The sequence below is a fragment of the Chrysemys picta genome, chromosome 3 (assembly GCF_011386835.1).
Source record: "Chrysemys picta bellii isolate R12L10 chromosome 3, ASM1138683v2, whole genome shotgun sequence".
Lineage (NCBI taxonomy): Eukaryota > Metazoa > Chordata > Testudines > Emydidae > Chrysemys > Chrysemys picta.
In genome coordinates, this window is record NC_088793.1 from 130,287,823 (window position 1) to 130,309,257 (window position 21,435).

Here is a 21,435-nt window from a genome sequence, read left to right on the forward strand (position 1 = left end):
TAGCACCTGCCAAGTTATAAACACCTGAAAAACATTAATAATGAAAACTCCTGTAGGCATTTAATTACAGTAGAAGTAGCAAATACTGTTGTAGATGCCTCTGTAAGGGGAAAATTTCCTGAGCTGTTTTTCTTTTTTGTTCATAACTTACATTTTTTTAAATAAAGACCAACCAGGGTTTGCAACTATCTTGTTACTACTGTGGGTTGGGAAATTGACCCTCAAAGACTTTTTTTCCTTGGTAGTACTTTTACTTTTATCTGAGAGAGTTTTTTGTGAGAGAACAGAGGTTTACTGCTCGGTAACAGTTTCACTGTACGAGACACACTTTGGATATAAAATGCTGGTTAATCTTTTTTTCTTCAGTGTTCTTAGCTGATACAAATGGCAAACAAATGTTTTAGTGTCTATATTAAAAAGCTTGTATGTACAGTTTTTTGTTTTATAAAAGCTAGACTCCTCAAAATTCCTTTCATATACATAACAATAGTGACATCTCTCAGATGCAGCACCATCACTTCAACCACTAAACTTTGTAGTTTAGTCATTTGGGAATATTTTTTTAAGCCCAAAACATGAGTTTTAATCTTATCATTCTCATTAATGTTAATGGAAAAATATCATTACATGCCATGTTGAGAATTTACTCCATAGTTACTCTGTTTTCAGGGTGGATAAAAATCAATGATTTTTAAAAAACAAAAAAAAGGATTTTTTTGATAAAGCATTTTATAAGGAAAAAAACTAAAGATAGATACATTATAGCTCAAAGATATCGCATCATGGAATTGGGATTATAAATTCTAATTTTATAGTATGAGACAATCTATTCATGTAATGTTTAAGAAAAGTTTTGTAAATGAGTTCCAATAGTTCATGGATTAGGGACCCAATCTTATGGGGCTCCAGGGGCTTCTGTATAGATTATTTAGGTTAATCTTTCTATCTAACCAATGGGACTCAGTGCTCAGTCTAGAAGATACCATCAAAGATGCTTAGTTTTGCAGTTCTCAAACTCTGGATTTGTGTCTCCAGAGATAACATGCTGCTTGTTAACAAAAATGTTTTAAAATAGATAAATAATATATAGAGGTGAGAAATAACAGACCTCAACCCTATTGTGCCTTTGCAAATTTTTGTACACACAGTCAATCCCTTACCTCTCTCTAAAAAAATCAAAGTTTCAAAAAGTTCAATGAATAGAAGATTGTTGGGGGCAGAATAGGTCTGTACAAGGAGAAGAAGTCTGGAGATAAATGTGAGAAGGGAGGGACAAGCAGTAGAAACCAAAGTGAAACTGTTTGAGCAGCATATTCCAGAAGTCTTGAGGTCTTTCTGAGTGTAGCTTTCATTGATTTGAGATCTACCATACCATTCTCTCACTAGAAGGGAAAACCTATAATGGCAGCAGGCCGTAAAAGAGACCCAGTTCGGGAATAAGAACCATTCAAGAGATACATGTTTGCTGATGATGTTTTAAAGAAAGTCACACCAGTGAACTGGTGGAATTCACTTAAGCACTTGGATTCAGAGACTCTTGAAGTGATCTCATTTTTAACAGCAGTAGCTTCTTCTGCTGGTGTAGAAAGAATATTTTCTTCCTTTTGACTAATTCATTCCAAATTGAGAAATCGTTTGGGACCTGAAAAAGCAGGAAAGCTTGTTTTTCTTTTCCAGATTATGAACAAACAGGAAAATGAAGGTGAAGATGACTGAGTTAGCTGCAGAAGCCAATATTTTAAGTTTCTCATGTTGACTTGGCTGACATCGTCGATTTAATTTTTTTTAAATATTTCATTTAACTATTTTAGTTATAAACAATTTTAACAAAAACAAACCTGATTTTAAACAACTTGAATGTTTAACTAAATCCAAAAATTCATATCCTTGTTTTGTTAAAATATTATGTTTGCTGTTGAAGAAAAAAATCCAGAATACATAACATTGTTGTTTTAGTTAAATAAAACAATTTAAATGTCTGCCTGGTGATCTTCTCTTCCTAATACAGCATGGCAAGAAAATCTTCCAAATATTAATGATTAGCTTGTTGAATCGGAGATAGTTCACCTCCCAATGACTTCATAAATATCTGCTTCAGTTACCTTTGGTAAATGAAATAACCAATCATTCATTCATTCATTTTCTGGTAAAACTAATCTGACAAGTTTTCAAAATAAATCACTTAAAAATGTATCATGTGTACCTTCTAAAAATGAAACCTACATCTATCTCGGAGTTGTGAAGAATATGTATTAAGGTTATAACAACCAACAATTATGCACTTTTATGTAGAAATCCATGATTAAATCGAGTCTTCCTGACTAGTGATTTAAATCATGATTTAAATCAATTTGATTTAAATCAAATCCACCCTGGTTGTTTTTTACAATGAAGTTACAGGGTTCTTAATTCTGTAATGTCTCCAAATATTAAGGAGGGTGACTACTATAAAGAAGATAGCTTCAGGACTCCTGTGTTTACCTGATTGCATGAGACCAGCCAATGGTGCCTTCGGCTGTCTAGGATGGCACCTTGATCACAGGAGTTAAAATTAGAAAAGATATGAGATCAAGTCCAGCTCCTGGAGAGAGAGGATGTATTCATTATTAAACTGATATTATGCTTGATCTTACATTGCGTTCTAGGTCACTAGCATTTGTCTTTTACTTTAGTTTCTTCTGCTTTTCCTCCTGGCCTTTTCCCATCTCATTTGTCTGCTGTGCTTTGTCCAACCCTACACTCTAATTACTTGTAGTTCCATTCCTGACCTGCATGCAAAACTAGAGGTATCTTGTTCTTGCTTTCCATTGGTAGAGTGTATCTCTTTCCTATAAATACTCAGTGCTTATTTGCTCAGAGTAAAAGACAAGTGTTTCCCCACCAGGCTCTTCTGCAAGTGAGTAATGTTTTGGAATTGTGTGCTCATTCACCATAATCACTTCTTCATAAGTAGAGCCCTACCAAATTCGCGGCCATGAAAAATGCGTCACAGATCATGAAATCTGGTCTTTTGTGTGCTTTTACCCTATACTATACAGATTTCATGGGGGAAACCAGCATTTCTCAAATTGGGGGTCCTGACCCAAAAGGGAGTTGGGGGGGGGGTCACAAGGTTATTTTAGGGCAGTCGTAGTATTGCCACCCTTACTTCTGCCCTGCCTTCAGAACTGGGTGGCTGGAGAGCGACGGCTGTTAGCCCAGCGTCCAGCTCTGAATACTGCACCCTGCTATCAGCAGCGCAGAAGTAAGGGTGGCAATACCATACCATGTCACCCTTACCTTTGCACTGCTGCTGTTGACATCTCTGCCTTCAGAGCTGGGCTCCTGGCCAGCAGCCGCTGCACTCCAGCTGCCAGCTCTGAAGGCAGTGCCGCCACCAGCAGCAGTGCAGAAGTAAGGGTAGCAGTATCACAACTCCCCTTCCCCTACAATAACCTTGCGACTCCTCCCCCACCCCCTGACTCTTTTATGGGTCAGGACCCCTATAATTACAACACTGTGAAATTTCAGATTTAAATAGCTGAAATAATGAAATTTATTATTTTTAAAATCCTATGACTGTGAAATTGACCAAAATGGACTGTGAATTTGGTAGGACCCTATTCGTAAGTGACCATAAAAATATTGCTATCACCATCTCCTGGTTCATGCTAATAATTATCTTATTTACATTTCAGTTGTGGCAAATTACACTTTTTCATTCTTCTGCATAAAATTGCAGTAGGTGGTTGTTTTTATACCTTTGCATAGGAAATTTCAAACCCTATAAAAACATAATTTTTTGGAAAAAAAAAACCTTAAAGTTAAGGAATAGTATTATTACAAATTTATCAGTGTTAATTTTTCAGACTTACACTCTGTATCATTGATCTTGTTCAAAAATTAATCTAGTATACATTTGTTCAGTAGTTTGTGATTTCTGGATGGGGTCACTTCCCTTCCCCTTCTGCATCATACCCCCTGTGTTCAGGACCCACCTCACTCCAAATCTCCCTGAAATTAATTTGAAAATGTTGGTCAATATGACTGCACCTTAACCTAAATTCACTGGTGGCATGATTTGTCATTTTAAAATCATGTTCTCTTTTAAAATATTTCTCCCCTATTGCTGTGAGTACAATCCAACCAATCAGTTTCCCCTGTTTATATAATTACAGAGGTGAAACAGTGCACCTATATAGAAAGTGCTATCAAATAAGCCAAATTAGTTTAAAAACAACTTTATTTTTTTTTTTTAGCATGGTGTTTTTTGTTTTTTTGCTACGGTGTTTTGTTGGTATTACTAACAAGGGTATAAAGTTTTAAAAAGTAATTCAATCAGCAGTGTGATTTAAGGTTGTAGTGATCCTTTAAAAAGAAAATTGTGGTAATGGAAAAGTGCATTACCTAAGTCATTGATCTTACTTGCAATTCGCTGATTGTTTAAAAATTAATATACTCAGCTTTCTCTGGGGAAATGCTTTTGTCACACCAATAGGTTCGAATAAGTTGGGGAGATAGTGGATAACAATTAGATTCATATGAATTGTGTGTTTTATTCAAGTTCATGTTTGCATTATACCCATTTGAAACATTTAATGGTTAAAATAAAATAGGGGTAAAGTAGTACTTCATATGATACTGTACACTTGAAGTTTTCTTATTTCAGTCCCAACGTTGGTGTTTGGAAACTCACTGCATTTTTATGGTTGAGATAGACTAGCTTATATCTTAATTAAGGGAACATAATTGAAATTAAAAAAAAATGTTTGAAATAAATTCTATACCTATTATTAACACCTCTTACTACTAAAATGACATACCATAAATACCTGATTTACTTGTAACCCTTCATATATTTTGTTTGTATCTTGTCATGTTCTGATCTCTTTGCCAGACTTTGGAGCAGGTGAATGTCTGGTGTTATAGACTGAACAACAGAATGGAGTCATCTGCATATTGTTGGCATCTGAGCCCATAAAGTTTCACTACTTCAACTAGCAGATACTATTGTGTAGATCCCTATAGTATGCCACGGGTAAAGGAACCAATGGCAGAATTGCTATCCTCTGGCTATGTCCTGTGAGGAAGAACTCAATCAGTTTCATAGTGTGTTTTTTGGACCCCTGCCACTTCTCTGAGACAGGATAACCGTATCTATGATTGACTGGACTGACTGCTGTGGGGAAGTCCAAGAGTATGAGTATAGATCTTTTCCCTCTTTCCATGGAAAAAGGGAAAAGAGAGCAGCCATCAATACTAATACTGTTCCAGATTCTGGCTTGAAACCTGACTCTGTAGGATCGAGGCTACTGATGTTGGACAAATGTCTGAAGATGGCTCTTTGCTAGCTTCTCAACATATTTATGAAGGCAAAAGGGATTAGTAATACAGTAACTCCTCACTTAACGTTGTAGTTATGTTCCTGAAAAATGCGACTTTAAGCGAAACAATGTTAAACTAATCCAATTTCTCCATAAGAATTAATGTAAATGAGGGAATTAGGTTCCAGGGAAATTTTTTTTCACTAGACAAAAGACTACACACACACGCAGTATAAGTTTTAAACAAACAATTTAATACTAGTACACAGTGATGATGATTGTGAAGCTTGGTTGAGGTGGAGGAGTCAGAGGGTGGGATATTTCCCTTACTGCTAAATGATGAACTAGCAATTGGCTGAGCCGTCAAGGGTTAACTCTTTCACTCTACAAGGCAATAGGAATGGAATGTGCGCATTTCCCCTTTAAGTACCCTGCCTTGTTAATTAGATCAGTTTGCTGAGACTGCAGCTGCTGCAAGCTTCCTCCATCCTGAACCCTGGTGTGTCCCCCCCCCCCCGCTCTATGGAAGATGGGGTAAGTGGGGTGCAGGAGCAGGGGGGAGAGGGACACCCTGACAGCCCCCCTCTTCCTTTCCTGCCCCCTGCACAACAAGCAGGAGTATTGGGGAGAAGCTCCAAGGGAGGTGGCAGGAGCAGCACATGGCAGTGGGGAGAGGGACAGCTGCAATTGCTAGCCTGCTGGGCAGCTGCTGCACAGGGAACTTAGAGGAGTGGGGAGCTGATAGGGGGGGCTGGTGCACACTGGTTCCAAGCCCCCACCAGTTAGCTGCAACAGGCTGCTCTTCCTGCAAGCAGTAGACAAAGCAGGGGGCTGCCAAACAACGTTAGAAGGGAGCATTGCACAACTTTAAATGAGCATGTTCCCTAATTGATCAGCAACGTAACAACGAAATAACATTAACCGGGACAACTTTAAGTGAGGAGGTACTGTAACATGGATTACTTGGTCTTTCACCTTCAAGATCATGTTTAGATGTATTGTTTAACACATTGTATCTAGTATTTAAATAAATGGAATAGTTCAGTAATCAGTCGTTTACTACGCTGGTAATATTTACTTTGTTAGTTTAATTTGATACTAGTAAAGAATTATAACAAAACCTGCACCAACGATGAATGAGGAATAGCTGGTTGAAGCTGAACCCAAGCAAGACAAATTATACTGCTGGATAGAGGAGAGTGCTTTGAAGAGTTTGTAGACCTGCATTTCAGTTCCTTGTCTACTCCTACAAAAACTTTTGAAAAAATAACACTGGAAGCCCTAGCATAGTTAGGCCACTGGCTGCTGACTGTTTCCACCACTGTTATTTATAACCTAGCTGGTAGCAAGTCTAATCTGCATTATGCTGAAACAGGTGTCAGCAGCCATTGGGCTTGCTAAAATAGGGTTGGCGTTAGTGAAAAACTTGTCTAGAACTTCCCTAGCGTAGAGAGGGCCTGAGGCAGTGAAGACCTCACCTCAAAGTGAGAAACACTCTCCGTCTCATAAACATTCCAGTTCTTCTTCCTGTTGGGCAGTACAGACCTTTCAAGATCCAAAAAAGGAGTCGTGGTTTTTGTTCCTCCCTGTACCCACCATAGTTTCCCTTGCAAAATAAGGTGCCATCCAACTGGAGGAGAAAGTTTGAGCCCAGATGAATTCTCTTAGATACTCGTGAGAAAGAAAGCAGCACACAACCACCAGAGTGTTATAAAAGGCAGCTGATGTAGTAATAGGGTGGCTGCAGATGCTGCTCTGACAAGATCATTTCTCTGCTCACTGAATGTTCTTTCAAGAATGCGCATAATTTTTTTTTATTTTTTTTTATAATGGAGATATCCTATCTCCTAGAACTGGAAGGGACCTTGAAAGGTCATCGAGTCCAGCCCCCTGCCTTCACTAGCAGGACCAAGTACTGATTTTGCCCCAGATCCCTAAGTGGCCCCCTCAAGGATTGAACTGACAACCCTGGGTTTAGCAGGCCAATGCTCAAACCACTGAGCTATCCCTCCCCCCCGTAGGACTCTTTTGTTCTACTACGTTCTGGGTTATGGATTCTATTTGACTAAACCACCAAGACACACAAGCTGTGTCTGCAAGAGGGAGCCTTATGTTATGCTGCCTGTTGAAAATACATCAGGAGTCTTCTGTATTAGACAAGTCTTCTGTATTTTCCCCCCTTCCAAAGCATCTGTTTGTGAGAGAGACTTTTTTGAAATGGGCTCTGCCACACCTTCCTGTATACAATTTTGTTGAGGCTGGTGCATTTAATAAACAGTGTAAAACTGATTTTACAGCATTCTGTTCAAGATTAAGACCCAAAATAGAGCCCTGATAATACAGTTCTGGAGAACTCAAGTATTAATAGAAAGTAAAGGACTCTTTATATGTATTATTAAAGTTTACACAAACTGACTTTTTTGTTTTGTTTCCAGCTGCTGTTGGCTTTCTGACAGTTTCCAGTGTCATCACCATGTCAGCCCCTTTCTTCCTGGGGAAAGTTATCGATGTAATTTATACAAATCCCACTGGAGATTTCACCGACAGCCTGACCAGCCTCTGTGCCTTGCTAAGTGGAATTTTTGTGTGTGGTGCTGCTGCTAATGCTATTCGTGTCTACCTCATGCAGACTGCAGGTAAAAACAAAATGGGGTCAGGAGACTGTCTCCCTTTTTTGCCATAGAAACAAAGTATTGTATAATGGTCTGAAAGAAGTCCCTGAAGCTAGCTGAGACCTTCTCTGACATAACTGTCAGTGTACTTTATCACATAGGATGCGTGTGTTTTATCCCTTCCAAGAGAGTTGTTATTCATTTTTATTTGATGTTGAGAGAGATCTTAAAACTCATTTTGTATAGATTCCAACATTTTATAACATTTTCGCATGACTTCTGTGTTGCAGAACCTTGCATGAAGTCAGTAACTTGTGTGTGGGGGGGGTATTTCTGTATGTAAAGTTTTGGTATGTCATGCTTTGCTGGAAATAGTCATCCTTTTTGCTCCTCATAGGACAAAGAATTGTGAAACGACTGAGAGCAACTATGTTCTCTTCTATTCTGAAGCAAGAAGTTGGGTTTTTTGACAAAACCAGCACAGGAGAACTGATTAATCGCTTGTCTTCAGACACAGCACTGTTGGGCCGTTCCGTGACTGAAAACCTTTCTGATGGACTAAGAGCAGGAGCTCAAGCATCAGTTGGGGTTGGAATGATGGTATGTCTGTCATCTTCTGCCTCTCCCTCACTGCTCACAGCAGGTTCAAGGATGTATAACTTGCTATCCAGTAATGGCTATGTGTGTGAAGGTTCTGTAGTCTGCTATAAAAGCTGTTGTGCTTTGTAGAGGCAGACTTATTCCCCTGTTTTCTTAATATCTACAATCCCCTTTACACGTATAAAGTTTGCAGACGATACCAAGCTGGGAGAGGTTGCAAGTGCTTTGGAGGATAGGATTATAATTCAAAATGATCTGGACAAACTGGTTAAATGGTCTGAAGTAAATAAGATGAAATTCAATAAGGACAAATGCAAAGTACTCCACTGAGGAAGGAACAATCAGTTGCACACATTCAAAATAGGAAATGGCTGCCTAGGAAGGAGTACTGCGGAAAGGGATCTGGGGGGTCATAGTGGACCACAAGCTAAGTATGAGTCAACAGTGTAATGCTGTTGCAAAAAAAAGCAAACATCATTCTGGGATGTATTAGCAGGAATGTTGTAAGCAAGACACGAGACGTAATTCTTTCACTCTTCTCCGCTCTGATTAGGCCTCAACTGGAGTATTGTGTCCAGTTCTGGGTGCCACGTTTCAGGAAGGATGTGGACAAATTGGAGAGAGCAGAGAAGAGCAACAAAAATGATTAAAGGTCTAGAAAACATGACCTCTGAGGGAAGATTGAAAAAATTGGGTTTGTTTAGTCTGGAAAAGAGAAGACTGAGAGGGGACATAATAGTTTTCAAATATGTAAAAGGTTGTTACAAGGAGGAGGAAGAAAATTGTTTTTCTTAACCTCTGAGGATAGGACAAGAAGCAATGGGCTTAAATTGCAGCAAGGGTGGTTTAGGTTGAATGTTAGGAAAAACTTCCTAACTGTCTGGGTAGTTAAGCACTGGAATAAATTGTCTAGGGAGGTTGTGGAATCTCCATCATTGGAGATTTTTAAGAGCAGGTTAGACAAACACCTGTCAGGAATGGTCTAGATAGTTAGCCCTGCCATGAGGGCAGGGGACTGGACTAGATGACCTCTCAAGGTCCCTTCCAGTTCTATGATTCTATGTACTCCATTGTAATAAACTGTGCCTGCAGCCAGTTACGAGTGTGCTACAAAGTGGATACTCACTTCTGTATGACAAGCCATGATAAGAGAGATGGGGGAGGAACTCTCATTGTGTTCTGTCCTTTTCTTTTTTGAAGGATCGAAAGTGAACTGTGCGCCACATTTCTTAGGTTTCCCCATTCATATATCACCCAGAATATAGCTGTCAAGTGGCGTGCGCCTGCATCCATTGAAGTTGTAAATGGAAGTTTTGTCATTGACTTTAATAGGAGCAGGAGAGGGCACAAGGGGCCTGATCTAAAACTGGGTGAAGTCATGTGCATTGGGCCAAAGCCTTGTTGAGCAGGGTCAGCCTTAAATATCAAATTACTGATAAGAATTTTGCGATGGATAATAGACTGAGGCAATGGCTTGCGTAGGTAGAATATCAGTAAAGGGTTTCAGTGTTACTGATGCACAGCAAGCAAAACACTTTCTGGTGGTGGGTCAGTTTCCTAATTTTTAGTACATAAAAAACTGACACTTCCCTCTCCTCCCCCTGTTGTTTATCTAGACTGAACTTTGTTACGCTACCTTATCTCAGAGAATTGGCAACTTGGTGGCAATCCTTTTAAATGATAACCATGGTGGTTTTCTGGTGTCTGTTCAGGAAAGACAGACAGGAAAAGTCTCTTAATAAAAAGAGAGGCTTTCTAGTTTGGCAGTGCCAGCAAAAGTTGGCAAGAGTTTCTACTCTGTAAAGATTTAAAGCATTATTTAAGTCTTAAAATTTTATCTCTGATAAGATATGGCTTTCAGTCCTCTGTTAAAGTAAATGTCATGGGCCTGCCCTTATCCAACAATATAGATTGTCTAAGAATAATTTCTCATTAATTTCCATGAGGAGTTCTGCTTAAAAATTGCTGGCATGGTATGGTCCTACTAGGTTAACAGGAACAAAAAAATTACTTGGGGTGGAAAGGCTATTGTAAAAGTGCCTTACAGTCTATCATATTAGTAATACATCTGTAGGATCATTTTTTAAATGTATTTGCAAAATTTTTGTCTAGAACACCAGAAGGAAAACAACCAAATGAAATAACATGCAATAATAAAATTAACACTTTTAAAAAAGCCTTCTTACAGTATTCGGCTACTTTTGCATAGATGCTTTGATGCAGCTTGTTAATTGTAGGTGATGACCTTATAGGACAATTAACTAAATCCATTCTTCTGACACACAAGAAAAGTAAATAGGAATTACCTTTGCTGGTACTGCTAGTTGGCCAGAGGGTAAAGAATATTGGTGATCTCTTCCATTCCTCAACCCCACTAAAATACTATGCAATATATCTGTTCTCTACATGCCCTTAAGCCAAACTTTCTCTTCAATATTTCATTGTTGATGGTGATACTTTGCATTTCTATAACACCTTCTGTTAAAAGATATGAAACCTTTTACAAATATTAAAAAATTAAGCTTTTTAACACACTCGAAAGGGAGCTAAATAGCATTGTCATTTTACAGACCGTTTAAGTGACTTGGCCAAGCCCATACAGCAAAGAAGTAGCAGAGTCAGAAATTGAATCCAGACCTCTTGACTTGCAGTCCCTTGTTCTAACCAGTAGCTAACATTTCCCAAATGCAATAGAGGAATGGGCATTTTGTCTGTAAGAAATAGAAGACAAAGGAAAGAAATTGTGACCACACTAATTTTACAAACATCTGTTGAAAGCAACCACACTGCATTAAGTCTATGTACTAGTGTATTTTAGCAAGACTTCTTTATTTGTATGCCAAAATATTAACCCCTGGACACTTACTTCTTCTAGTTTTTTGTTTCTCCAAAACTTGCTGCATTTGTTCTGAGTGTTGTGCCCCCTCTGGCTATCATAGCTGTGATTTATGGAAGATATCTGCGAAAACTTACTAGAATGACCCAGGATTCCCTTGCAGAAGCAACACAGGTAATCTTGTTAAGAAACTTAAGAGATATCATGTTAGATACAATTAAGTTAAATAAATATTGTAGAGTTGCCGAGGTGCTGAGGATAAGAATACCTTTCATTGCCCTGAGTCAGACCTGTATCTCAGTACTAACATTCATTTTTTTTTAAAAAGCTTTATCTACAATGTAGCATGGAGTATCTAAGATCATTCAAGATTTAGGAATTCTGCTGAGAAAAGGTTAAGGGAATTGGGTGCTTTCTCAGTATGAGGGGGAGAAATGTTGACGTATGAAATCTTATATGGTTTGGGACCTGGTTGTGTGTGGGACTACCTCTCTCCTTGGGCCATAGTATTGCGTTTGAGATTACTCGAGTTGCTCCAGCTGAGCTTCTTAGTATAAGAGGTAGCAGCCAGCAAATCATTCTTTGTGAGTGGTCCTTGATGTTGGAACTGACCCCATGCTCCCCCTTGGATCCACTTGATCCCAGATTTGTTAACCTTAAGGGCATGCTGCAAAGTTAATCTTTTCTCATAGACAGTTGGGGCGGGGGTTAAGATGCAAGTTGGAGGGACCTCATTATTAAAGGGACATCTTGTGGAAGGGGTTTTATTGTGTGTGCTGGGGCATATTTATATACTGTAAAATAAAACTACTTAGAAGATGGTAGTGATCTCCTTTAATAGCAATGCTGGGGACAAGATCTAGCTGAAATATCCACAGGCTTCATCTGTGTAAGCCCTGGAATGTCATAGTTATAGACTCCTTGGCAAATTGACCTGTGCAGAAGAAAGATTAGCCTTTTGTTCATCTCTCCCATCCAAAAGAAGCTGATCTTTTTGAAAACAGGTTGGAGATTTCCTACTAATGAGGACTTTGCCTCCTATGCTTTGCAGAGGTTGAAGAGGAGGTAAAATTGTACTGTTTTCCAGTGCTTTTTTTCTTTTAGATATGTTGCTCCCAAATCCTGTCTTACCTCTAATGCCGGAGCATAAGATCATGTTGGTGTCCATTAGTAAGCAGTCTGATTGCATTTGGATACTTCTAGAACTAACATTTTTGTTCATTTGAAGTGAAATTTACCCACTTAATTGGAATTAAGACTACTTGGGCTAAATTCATACCTAAAGCAACTCCATTGAAATGAATGGCATTATGCAAGCAACGAATTCAGCCTTTTCTATTTAGCATAGTATATATTAGAGTATTTGTTTTGTTTTTTTTCTTCGTCATAAGAACATAAGAACTGCAATACTGGGTCAGACCATGGTCCATCTTGCCCAGTTTTCTACCTCCAGCAGTGGCCCATATCATAGTTGCAAGGGGAGCGTACAGAACAGGGTGATTATGGAGTGATCCATGCTTGTCTTTTGCTTCCGGTAATCAGAGGTTTAGGGTTACCCCAAGCATGGGGTTGCATTCCTGACTATCTTGGCTAATGGCCATTGATGGCCCTATCCTCCATGAATGTATCCATTTCTTTTTTGAATCCAGTTATACTTTTGGTCATCACAACGTTCCGTGGCAATGAGTTCCACAGGTTGGTTGTGCATCGTATGGAAAAAGTGTTTCCTCTTGTTTGTATTCAATCTGTTGCCTGATAATTTAATTGGGTGAGCCCTGTTTTTTGTATTATGTGAAAGGGTAAATGTCACTTCTCTATTAATTTATTTCCACACCATTCATGATTTATAGACCTCTTTCATAACCCCCTTTGTCCTCTCTTCTAAGCTGAACAGTCCTAATCTGTTTAGTCTTTCCTTGTATGGAAGCCATTCCATACCCATGACCATCTTTCTTGCCCTTCTCTGAACCTCTTCCTGTTCCACTATATCCTTTTTCAGATGGGGCAACCAGAACTGGACGTTGCGTGGAAGTTTTCAGAGAAATATCCATAGTGACTCAAGATCTTTCTTGGGTGGTAATAGCTAATTTAGACTCCATCATTCTGTGTGTATGTGGAATTATTTTTTCCAGTTCGCATTGGATTGCACTTATCAATGTTGAATTTCATCTTCCATTTTGATGATCAGTCCCCCAGTTTTGTGAGATCCTTTATAATTCCTTGCAGTCTACTTTGAACTTAATTATCTTGAGTAATTTTGTGTTGTCTGCAAACTTTTCACATCTTCTCCGTATCCTTAATGAATATATTGAACAGCACAGGTCCCAGTACGGATCATTGGGGGACCCTATTGTTCACTTCTTCCCATTGTGAAAACTGACCATTTATTCCTATACTTTGTTTCTTATCCTTTAATCAGTTACTGATCTATGAGATGACCTTCTCTCTTATCCTATGGCTACTTAGTTTCCTTATGAGCCTGTGGAGCCTATGAGCTTGTCAATCTACTGGATCACACCCTTATCCACATGCTTGTTGACAGCTCAAATAATTCTTAATAGATTGTTGAGGCATGACTTCCCTCTAGAAGAGCCCTGTTGACTCTTCCCCAACAAACTGTGTTTATCTGTGTGTCTGGTTCTGTTCGTTAGTACAGTTTCTACCAATTTGCCTGGTACTGAAGGCTCTTTGGTCTATAATTGCCAGGATCACGTCTGGAGCCTTTTTGAAAAATTGACATTACAGTTGACACATCAATTTGGGACAGTACTTCAGATTTGTCATCCAAAAAGAATAGTACTGATGTGGGGTCCCCTCCCCCCCACATATCTCTGCAGTAAAGACTGATGCAAAGAATTCATTTAGCTTTTCTGCCATGGTTGTCTTCCTGGAATGCTCGTTTAACATCTTTGTCATATAGTGGCTCTGCTGCCTTGTTAGCAGGCTTTCTGCTTCTGATACACTTCCAAAAACTAATAGTAATTTTTTTTTTTTTTTTTTTTTTACCTTTAGCAAGTTGCTTCTCAAATTCTTTTTTGGTCTGCCTTATACTTTTACTTGCCAGAGTTTGTGCTCCTTATTTTCCTCATTAGGATTTGACTTCCAAATTTTAAAGGATGTCTTTTTACCCCAAATGGCCTCCCTTATGCTGTGGTTTAGCCATGGTGGCATTCTTTTGATCCTCCTGCCGTCTTATTTTTATTTGGGGTATACATTTAGTCTGAACCTCTATTAAATGGTGTGTTTTTAAATAGTCTCCATGCTGCTTGTAAACATTTTACTCTTATGACAGGTCCTTTTTAATTGTTCCTTTTATCCTCATTCTTGTCACAATTACAAATAATGATAAATAATCCTTTTTAATGTTCACTCCTTTCTTGGGTGGCTTGTTTTCTCTAAATTAAGATGTTTAAACTCCTTTTTCTAATCACTTGGCACAATCCTCTCATACTAATACTCAAGCTAAACCAGTTTTGAAACTCTTTTTTCAAACTACCTTGACATAGTTACTGTTTCCAGCTTAATAGAATTAAAAAACAGAAGTGAGAGGAGGGTGACATTTTCAGTGGTATTGAGAGACTAGGATAGTTTGTACTGATTTTACTTTCAGGCATTCCAGAATGTGAGCCTACCATGAGTATCTGTATATGTTTTGTTTTTTTGCTTTAATATAGTTAGCTGAAGAACGTATCGGAAACATAAGAACTGTTCGAGCTTTTGGGCAGGAGATGACCGAAATGGAGAAGTATACAAGCAAAGTTGATTACGTGCTGCAATTAGCTAAAAGAGAGGCATTAGCTCGGGCAGGCTTCTTTGGTGCAGTAAGTATATTATGGTAGCGAAGAATCCACAGAATCTGATCAAGTCCTGGAAATCTGTGATTCTTTAATCTCTCTCTCTCTCTCTCTCTCTCTCACACTCACACTCACACACACACTCACACACACACTCACACACACACACACACTTAACCTTAAATTGGATTCCTATACAGGTACTAGAAGAATTAGTTTTCCCAGTTCTTTTCCTCTTCATATCATTTGGTGAAGTAGGGAGCTGAATACCAAATTCTACTGCATTTGCAAAGTCATGAGGCTTAATTCACATTCATAGTTTACACCTCCCTGCACCAGCAGAGACCACTGTCTCACAGGAGTTTCACCTTTGGGTAGGACAGGTGATGCATATGCTCCCACCCTCCTTCTGTGGTACCCTAAGCAAAACCCTGTTCTGAATTGTGGATTGGGGTTCCATAGGTGTCCTGCCAGACACCTGCCAGAATTGTGTGGGTGATGCCCTGAATTAGCTCGTCCCAGGGTTGTCCTAGCCATGGGCCAATTCCTAAGCTAGCACCGGTCATTGTGCCTCCCAGTAGAGATCTAGGTGCTTGTGTCCTAACAAAGTCCATCTGGATAGACTTTCTGCTGCCATGGGCCCTGTGCCATGAGTTTTATCTGCAAAATGTGGTGGTCCACAGGATTGAATTGGCCCATTGTATGATTTTTATTTTTAATTTTTTTTACTAGAGGGGAGAGAGGAGAGAGCCTTATTTTGGGGTTCGCCAGGGTTAGGCCATTTTGTATCTAATAATTGTTGAAGGTGGAGCACAATTTCTTCTAAGCCCATCACAGCTGTTCCTGGGTGGGGGGAGAGATCAGTTGGGAATGATGCAAAGCTGTCCTTTCCAGCCTGGAGAGTGAAAGACTGATCTTCAAGTGCCTGCATTCCAAACCCCTGCACAGTAGCATTTTACATGGCGTCTGGATCACCAGACTGATTATTTGCATTCTAAGAAACGAAACAAAGAAAGTTAGGAAACTAAACGCGAGCAAAATTTAGTCCCATAGAATCTTAAAATTACACTAACTATGGAGAATATTCTTTTAAAAAAAAAAACCCAAAAGCTTTAAAAGAGCATTTTAGAAGATGAAATTGAATTTATAAGGGAAGATCCAGTTTTTCTTCACTGTTTTTTTTTTTTTTTTTTTTTTTTTTTTCTTTCCCAGACTGGGCTTTCTGGGAACATGATTGTCCTTTCTGTTCTGTACAAAGGAGGATTACTGATGGGTAGTGCCCACATGACTGTTGGTGAACTCTCTTCCTTCTTGATGTATGCATTCTGGGTTGGAGTTAGCATTGGAGGTATGGAATGTGAAATACACAATGTAAAACATAAGATAAAGGAATTATTTTTAAGTAAGGGAAAACATTGGTTTTAAAAACAAAACAAAAACCTCAAGTGTTTTGTAATTCTTTGAATGTCTTCAGTTAACCAATAGCTTATCAGTACAGAATAGTCTTTCTGAGAAGATTCACAAGTATTTTTCCAGTGAGTATGAATCAATCAGTATTAATGGCTTTTGACTCATTAAGACCAAATCGTTAGTTTAAAGCTTTCCCAAGAGAATGCAATGGTTAAATTTTTCAAGGTGCATTTCTTCAGTGTCTGGTTTATAATGCTAACTTTTCTTGATGATGTTCTTTGTGTAGCCAATTATGGTGTTTATAATTTAAACAAATATTAAGGTTTTATTTGGAATAAAATGTCTTGGTCTCTGTTCAGAGAAATTATTTTACAAAGGAAGACCTGTAGGAATTAGCTGTAATTCCACATGGATAATTGTCTAAAGCTGCATTGGATCTTTAAGTGCCAGCAGAAGACTATTGTAGGGGATTGCCTTCTAGTGCAAAGGCAGAAAAGGACATCTCTTCTCTTTCCTGCTTTGCTCCTCTTCCCCTGTCAGTGAAGATCAGAAACTGTAATCTGCTGACCCAGAGACTAACTGCTCCTCTTTAGGGAACAATCATCACTACTGCACACAGGCAAAAATGAAGATAAGGTATTTCAAATAGCTAGCTTGTCAACTACTTGGAAGAGTTGTTTTTAAAGTGAGTCTGTTGCTTCTGATACATTATTGTACCTTGTTAGTTTGAAAACCGACATTGGCTCAGTGTTTCTGGAAGGGCAGTGAGGTCAACTTATACACTTTATTTTTCACTGGGCCCCTTTACTAAACCCGTCTCCATTTTTTCCATGATACTCAGAATTTTGCTCATGGATGCTAAAACCAGGTTATTTTTTCTAATGTCTTCCATGTTCTTGTGTGATGCATAACGTTGTTTGTTTGTTTTAGGTTTGAGCTCTTTCTATTCTGAGCTTATGAAAGGATTAGGAGCTGGAGGACGTCTGTGGGAACTTATTGAAAGAAAGCCAGAGCTTCCATTTAATGGTGGGTTCCTGTTTCTTTACCATTTTGCATTAGTGTTGTCTCTGACTGGTTACAGGCATTTGACAACAGGTTGGTATTACTTAAAATTAACACCAGCTTTAAAATTCTCATAAAGAAGCTTGATTCAATGGAAATCTTCCTTGGCTGCTGTCAAGTTATCTGGAGCGGCTCAGCAAAAGTATCAACCTAACGGCAGACTGTTAAGAAGCAGGGCACACACCTTGATTTGGTTGTGAGTTCTGTATTTACACTTCACCAACCAAGTATCTAGTGTGAGCTGTGCACAACAACAGCCTTACCATGGAGTGTCTCAGCCTCCTTGGGTACTCCGAACTATATTGCCTCCCAGGTAATCTTGCCGTTGTGATAGATGGTCCCTTATACCAAAAATCACAATAATATTCAGGTAACTCCAAGTCCAAAAGGACCAGTCACTTACCTCAGATCAATTGCACTTTAGATCCTACACCAAAGACTATATTTGTAGCCAATCCTATAATAAATTAAGCATTTATTAACTATGAAAAAGTGAGAGTTATTTAGAAGGTTAAAGCAAGTAAACATACACACACAAATTACTTTCAGTCTTAGGCTCCAAAAGATAATAGAAGCTGCTGTAATATGCATACTCTATAAATTCTCTAGGGTTAACCTAGGCTAAGCACTGGGGATCCCTTGCTCATGCTTCGAAATCTTGCCCTCTCCAAGTCCAAGAAGCACAGAGATGCAGTTTCTTCCTGTCAGGAATTTCTATTCCCTTACCCCAGAGTTCCCATGCACGTCTCCTCTTCATGGGTATAGGGGGAGCAATCAACAAAGTTTTATTTTGTCCTCTGATATTCCACAACATTTGTCTGGTATCTATGGGCCTTCTTTGGTTGGGCAGGAGATAACACCTCCTGTGGTAAACTAGTATTTCACACTTGGAAATGTTTTTCTCCTGATTGTAGGGGTTTACAGTTTCCAAGCATACACTTAAATATTACCTTGTAACATGGGATATGTATATAAGTGAGATGACTGCATGCAGCAACTTACAAGCATTTCATAAAGTCTGAATACAGTTTCATAAACCTGATACCTATTTTAAGAATACTAACATGCCAAGTGAGCCAGACTGGATCCAGCTTATGGATTTGCCAGTGTTTAGTTGAGGCCTAGGGTCCTTAGCATGAGCTGGCACTCGGTCTGCCAGCATCACATCTACGTTCTTTGCAACAATATTTTATTGATTAAAGAGATTTTTCATAGAAATTATAAACACAGAATCTGAATTCAACAGTTCTTCATTCAGGGTGAACTAATGAGTTTATTACCTGGCCTGGTTCTAGTTCTTTAGACACAAAACGTATTACTCAGCATATTACTCTAATGTTGATATATTTCATATTAGGCCATCTTTACAGTATGAGGATGGAGGAAGAGAAGGGGGTTTTGGTCAGGATTGCACTTCTTAATGTTCAGTATTTGTGCTAAAGAAGATAACACATTTCTGTCTTTAATTGCTGATTAGATAAGGGACTAGAAGGGTGAAGAAAGGACTCAAAATGGTACAAATGCTTCTCTCTTAATGAGGCAAATCTCTAACTTATTACAGACAAATGTTCACATTGATCAGGTTAAGAATAGCTCATTGATTTATGCTGTTATAAATATTACACAAATTTAATAACCTAGTGATGTGGATATAACAAGTATATAGATTAATATAGTTTTCACATGTTTAGTTTACTATCTACGTTTTCTCCTATAGGTGTTATATTTTTCTCTTTATAAATCTGAGGGATACAGATATTTAAAAAAAACTCTCAAAAAAGGTAGATGTGCAAAATCCATCTACAAATCTGAGTGACATTTGGTCCTTGATGTTGTAATAAAGGTTTGTTGCCAGCAGCACCTGAAATGTATTGCTGCTTTCTTTAGTCATTATCACCAGTTTGAAGCCAGCAAGGGTCATTCAGTGGTTAAACCCATTGAAGAATTTTTGGATAAACACCACTGATCAATGTGTACTTAATTCTAATCTGCGTTTAATTAGTTCAGTGAGGTTATCATAAAGACAGAAACTGTTATTTGGACTTGATCAGTTAGATCCCACTGAACAAAAATCATGTATCACTTTTGGCACCAGGTATGTAGATAACAAATATCATAAAGCAGTATTTTTATCTTGGAGTTCAAGTGACACGTGAGAAAAACACTCTAGTTTTGGTCTCGAGATTTACATTGTCATCAGAAATTCTTTACAAATGCAGCTATCAGAGTGGGAGGGGAGAATATGGCAGCAGACCAAGTAGAAGTGTTTTGAGTGGGCTCTGGCTATAAAGAATAGGTTTTGCATCTTATTGTATGTTTTTAATTTTGTATCAATTGTTCCGTTTCTGCTTCTTTGGCTAGAAGAGCTAAGAGTTCTAATCCTGGCTCTGATGCTAATTCACTATGTCGTCTTTAACCTCTTTGCATCTGTTTCCAGATCTGTAAAATGGGGATGACTCTTATGTATTTGAAAGGAGTGTTATGAAAATTGGTCTGAATGATGCTTTTGAAGATGTAAATGCTCTTTTATATAAGTGGAAATGAGTATTAAATCTGATGAGCTGGGGTTAAGATTTGGAGCAGAAAATGTTTGTCTTACAGGTAACCAACAATTAGCTAATGTAACCTCCTCCAGCAGTCTCAGACTTCAGCACATTACAAACTGGAGGTAACTTTTCCAAATTAAGATAGAGGTTTTTAATTTCCTTTCAGCATGAAACAAATTCGTAGAGAAGACTATAGGTCTCTGCCTCAAGGATTAAATATGGAGGTGATTTCAGAACTAAGCACACAGTAAAGGCAAAACAGCTTTGTTGCCCACACTCAAACAAAACATCTGCTCACTCTTCTGCATGGTTCTGACCTTCACTTACTCCATTTTTTTCCCCTGACAATATCTCAGTATCCTAGTTAGACTGTTTTTCTACGTGTCTTCAGAATCCAAAGAGGAAAAATAAAATTCTGTGTATAGCTTTGATTTTTTTTTTTTTACATTAATATATGGGGAAATATAAAGGAAGGACTTGCTACATCAGACTTCCTGTACCATTGAAGCATTACAGTGCAGTTCATGGCAGGCATTCCAGATTAACTGGAATCAAAGAGAGTTTACTGATACAGTAACAATTGTACCAAATAACTTAGCGTTGTTAAATTGCTATTGAGCAAATGCATCTTTAAATGAACACTTAATGAATTTACATATTTATCACGCAACTTAACATTTAGTACCTCCATGGTTTAATGTCGGAGAAGCAGTTTGAATCCACATGCAGCAGCTATTGACAGAGCAACTACAGTTGACGTAAATGAAGATAAGAGACTGGGAAAGAGGAGGAAAGCTGAGGGGAATGGAAAGTGAAACAAAGAAGCATTACAAATATAGTTAAACTTGCTACAGATGATCACTTATTACTATACTCACCCATGCCTATTGTCTATCTACCTGCTTACCAGTTTATTAAAGTGAATAAATTAATACCCTGATTGCACTAAATTATCCTTTGGATAATATGATTATCTGTTATACCTAGGGCTTTACTAAATTCATGGTCCATTTTGGTCAATTTCACGGTCATAGGTAGGGCCCTACCAAATTCATGTCCATGAAAAATGTGTCACGGATCATGAAATCTGGTCTCCCTTCATGAAATCTGGTCTTTTATGTGCTTTTAGCCTACACTATACAGATTTCATGGGGAAGACCAGCATTTCTCAAATTGGGGGTCCTGACCCAAAAAGGAATTGTCGGGGGGTCACAAGGCTATTGTAGAGGGGGTTCTGGTACTGCTACCTTTATTTCTGCGTTGCTGCTGGTT

The 21,435-nt window shown here is 38.5% G+C and overlaps 1 protein-coding gene across 4 annotated transcripts in view; it reads left to right on the top strand.

Moving 5' to 3' along the window:
* The window catches only part of ABCB10 (ATP binding cassette subfamily B member 10), a 39,616-nt gene that overhangs the window by 8,659 nt on the left and 9,522 nt on the right, over positions 1–21,435 (top strand). For 3 of the 4 annotated variants that reach the window (XM_008169739.4, XM_065590502.1, XM_065590504.1), the window contains 6 exons: positions 7,739–7,939; positions 8,313–8,515; positions 11,391–11,525; positions 15,026–15,172; positions 16,358–16,493; positions 17,486–17,581. In XM_008169739.4, the coding sequence (XP_008167961.1) occupies positions 7,777–7,939; positions 8,313–8,515; positions 11,391–11,525; positions 15,026–15,172; positions 16,358–16,493; positions 17,486–17,581 (880 nt within the window). In that variant the 5' untranslated portion in view covers positions 7,739–7,776. The remainder of the gene's footprint in view (positions 1–7,738; positions 7,940–8,312; positions 8,516–11,390; positions 11,526–15,025; positions 15,173–16,357; positions 16,494–17,485; positions 17,582–21,435) is intronic. The other variant, XM_065590503.1, reaches the window with a different exon arrangement.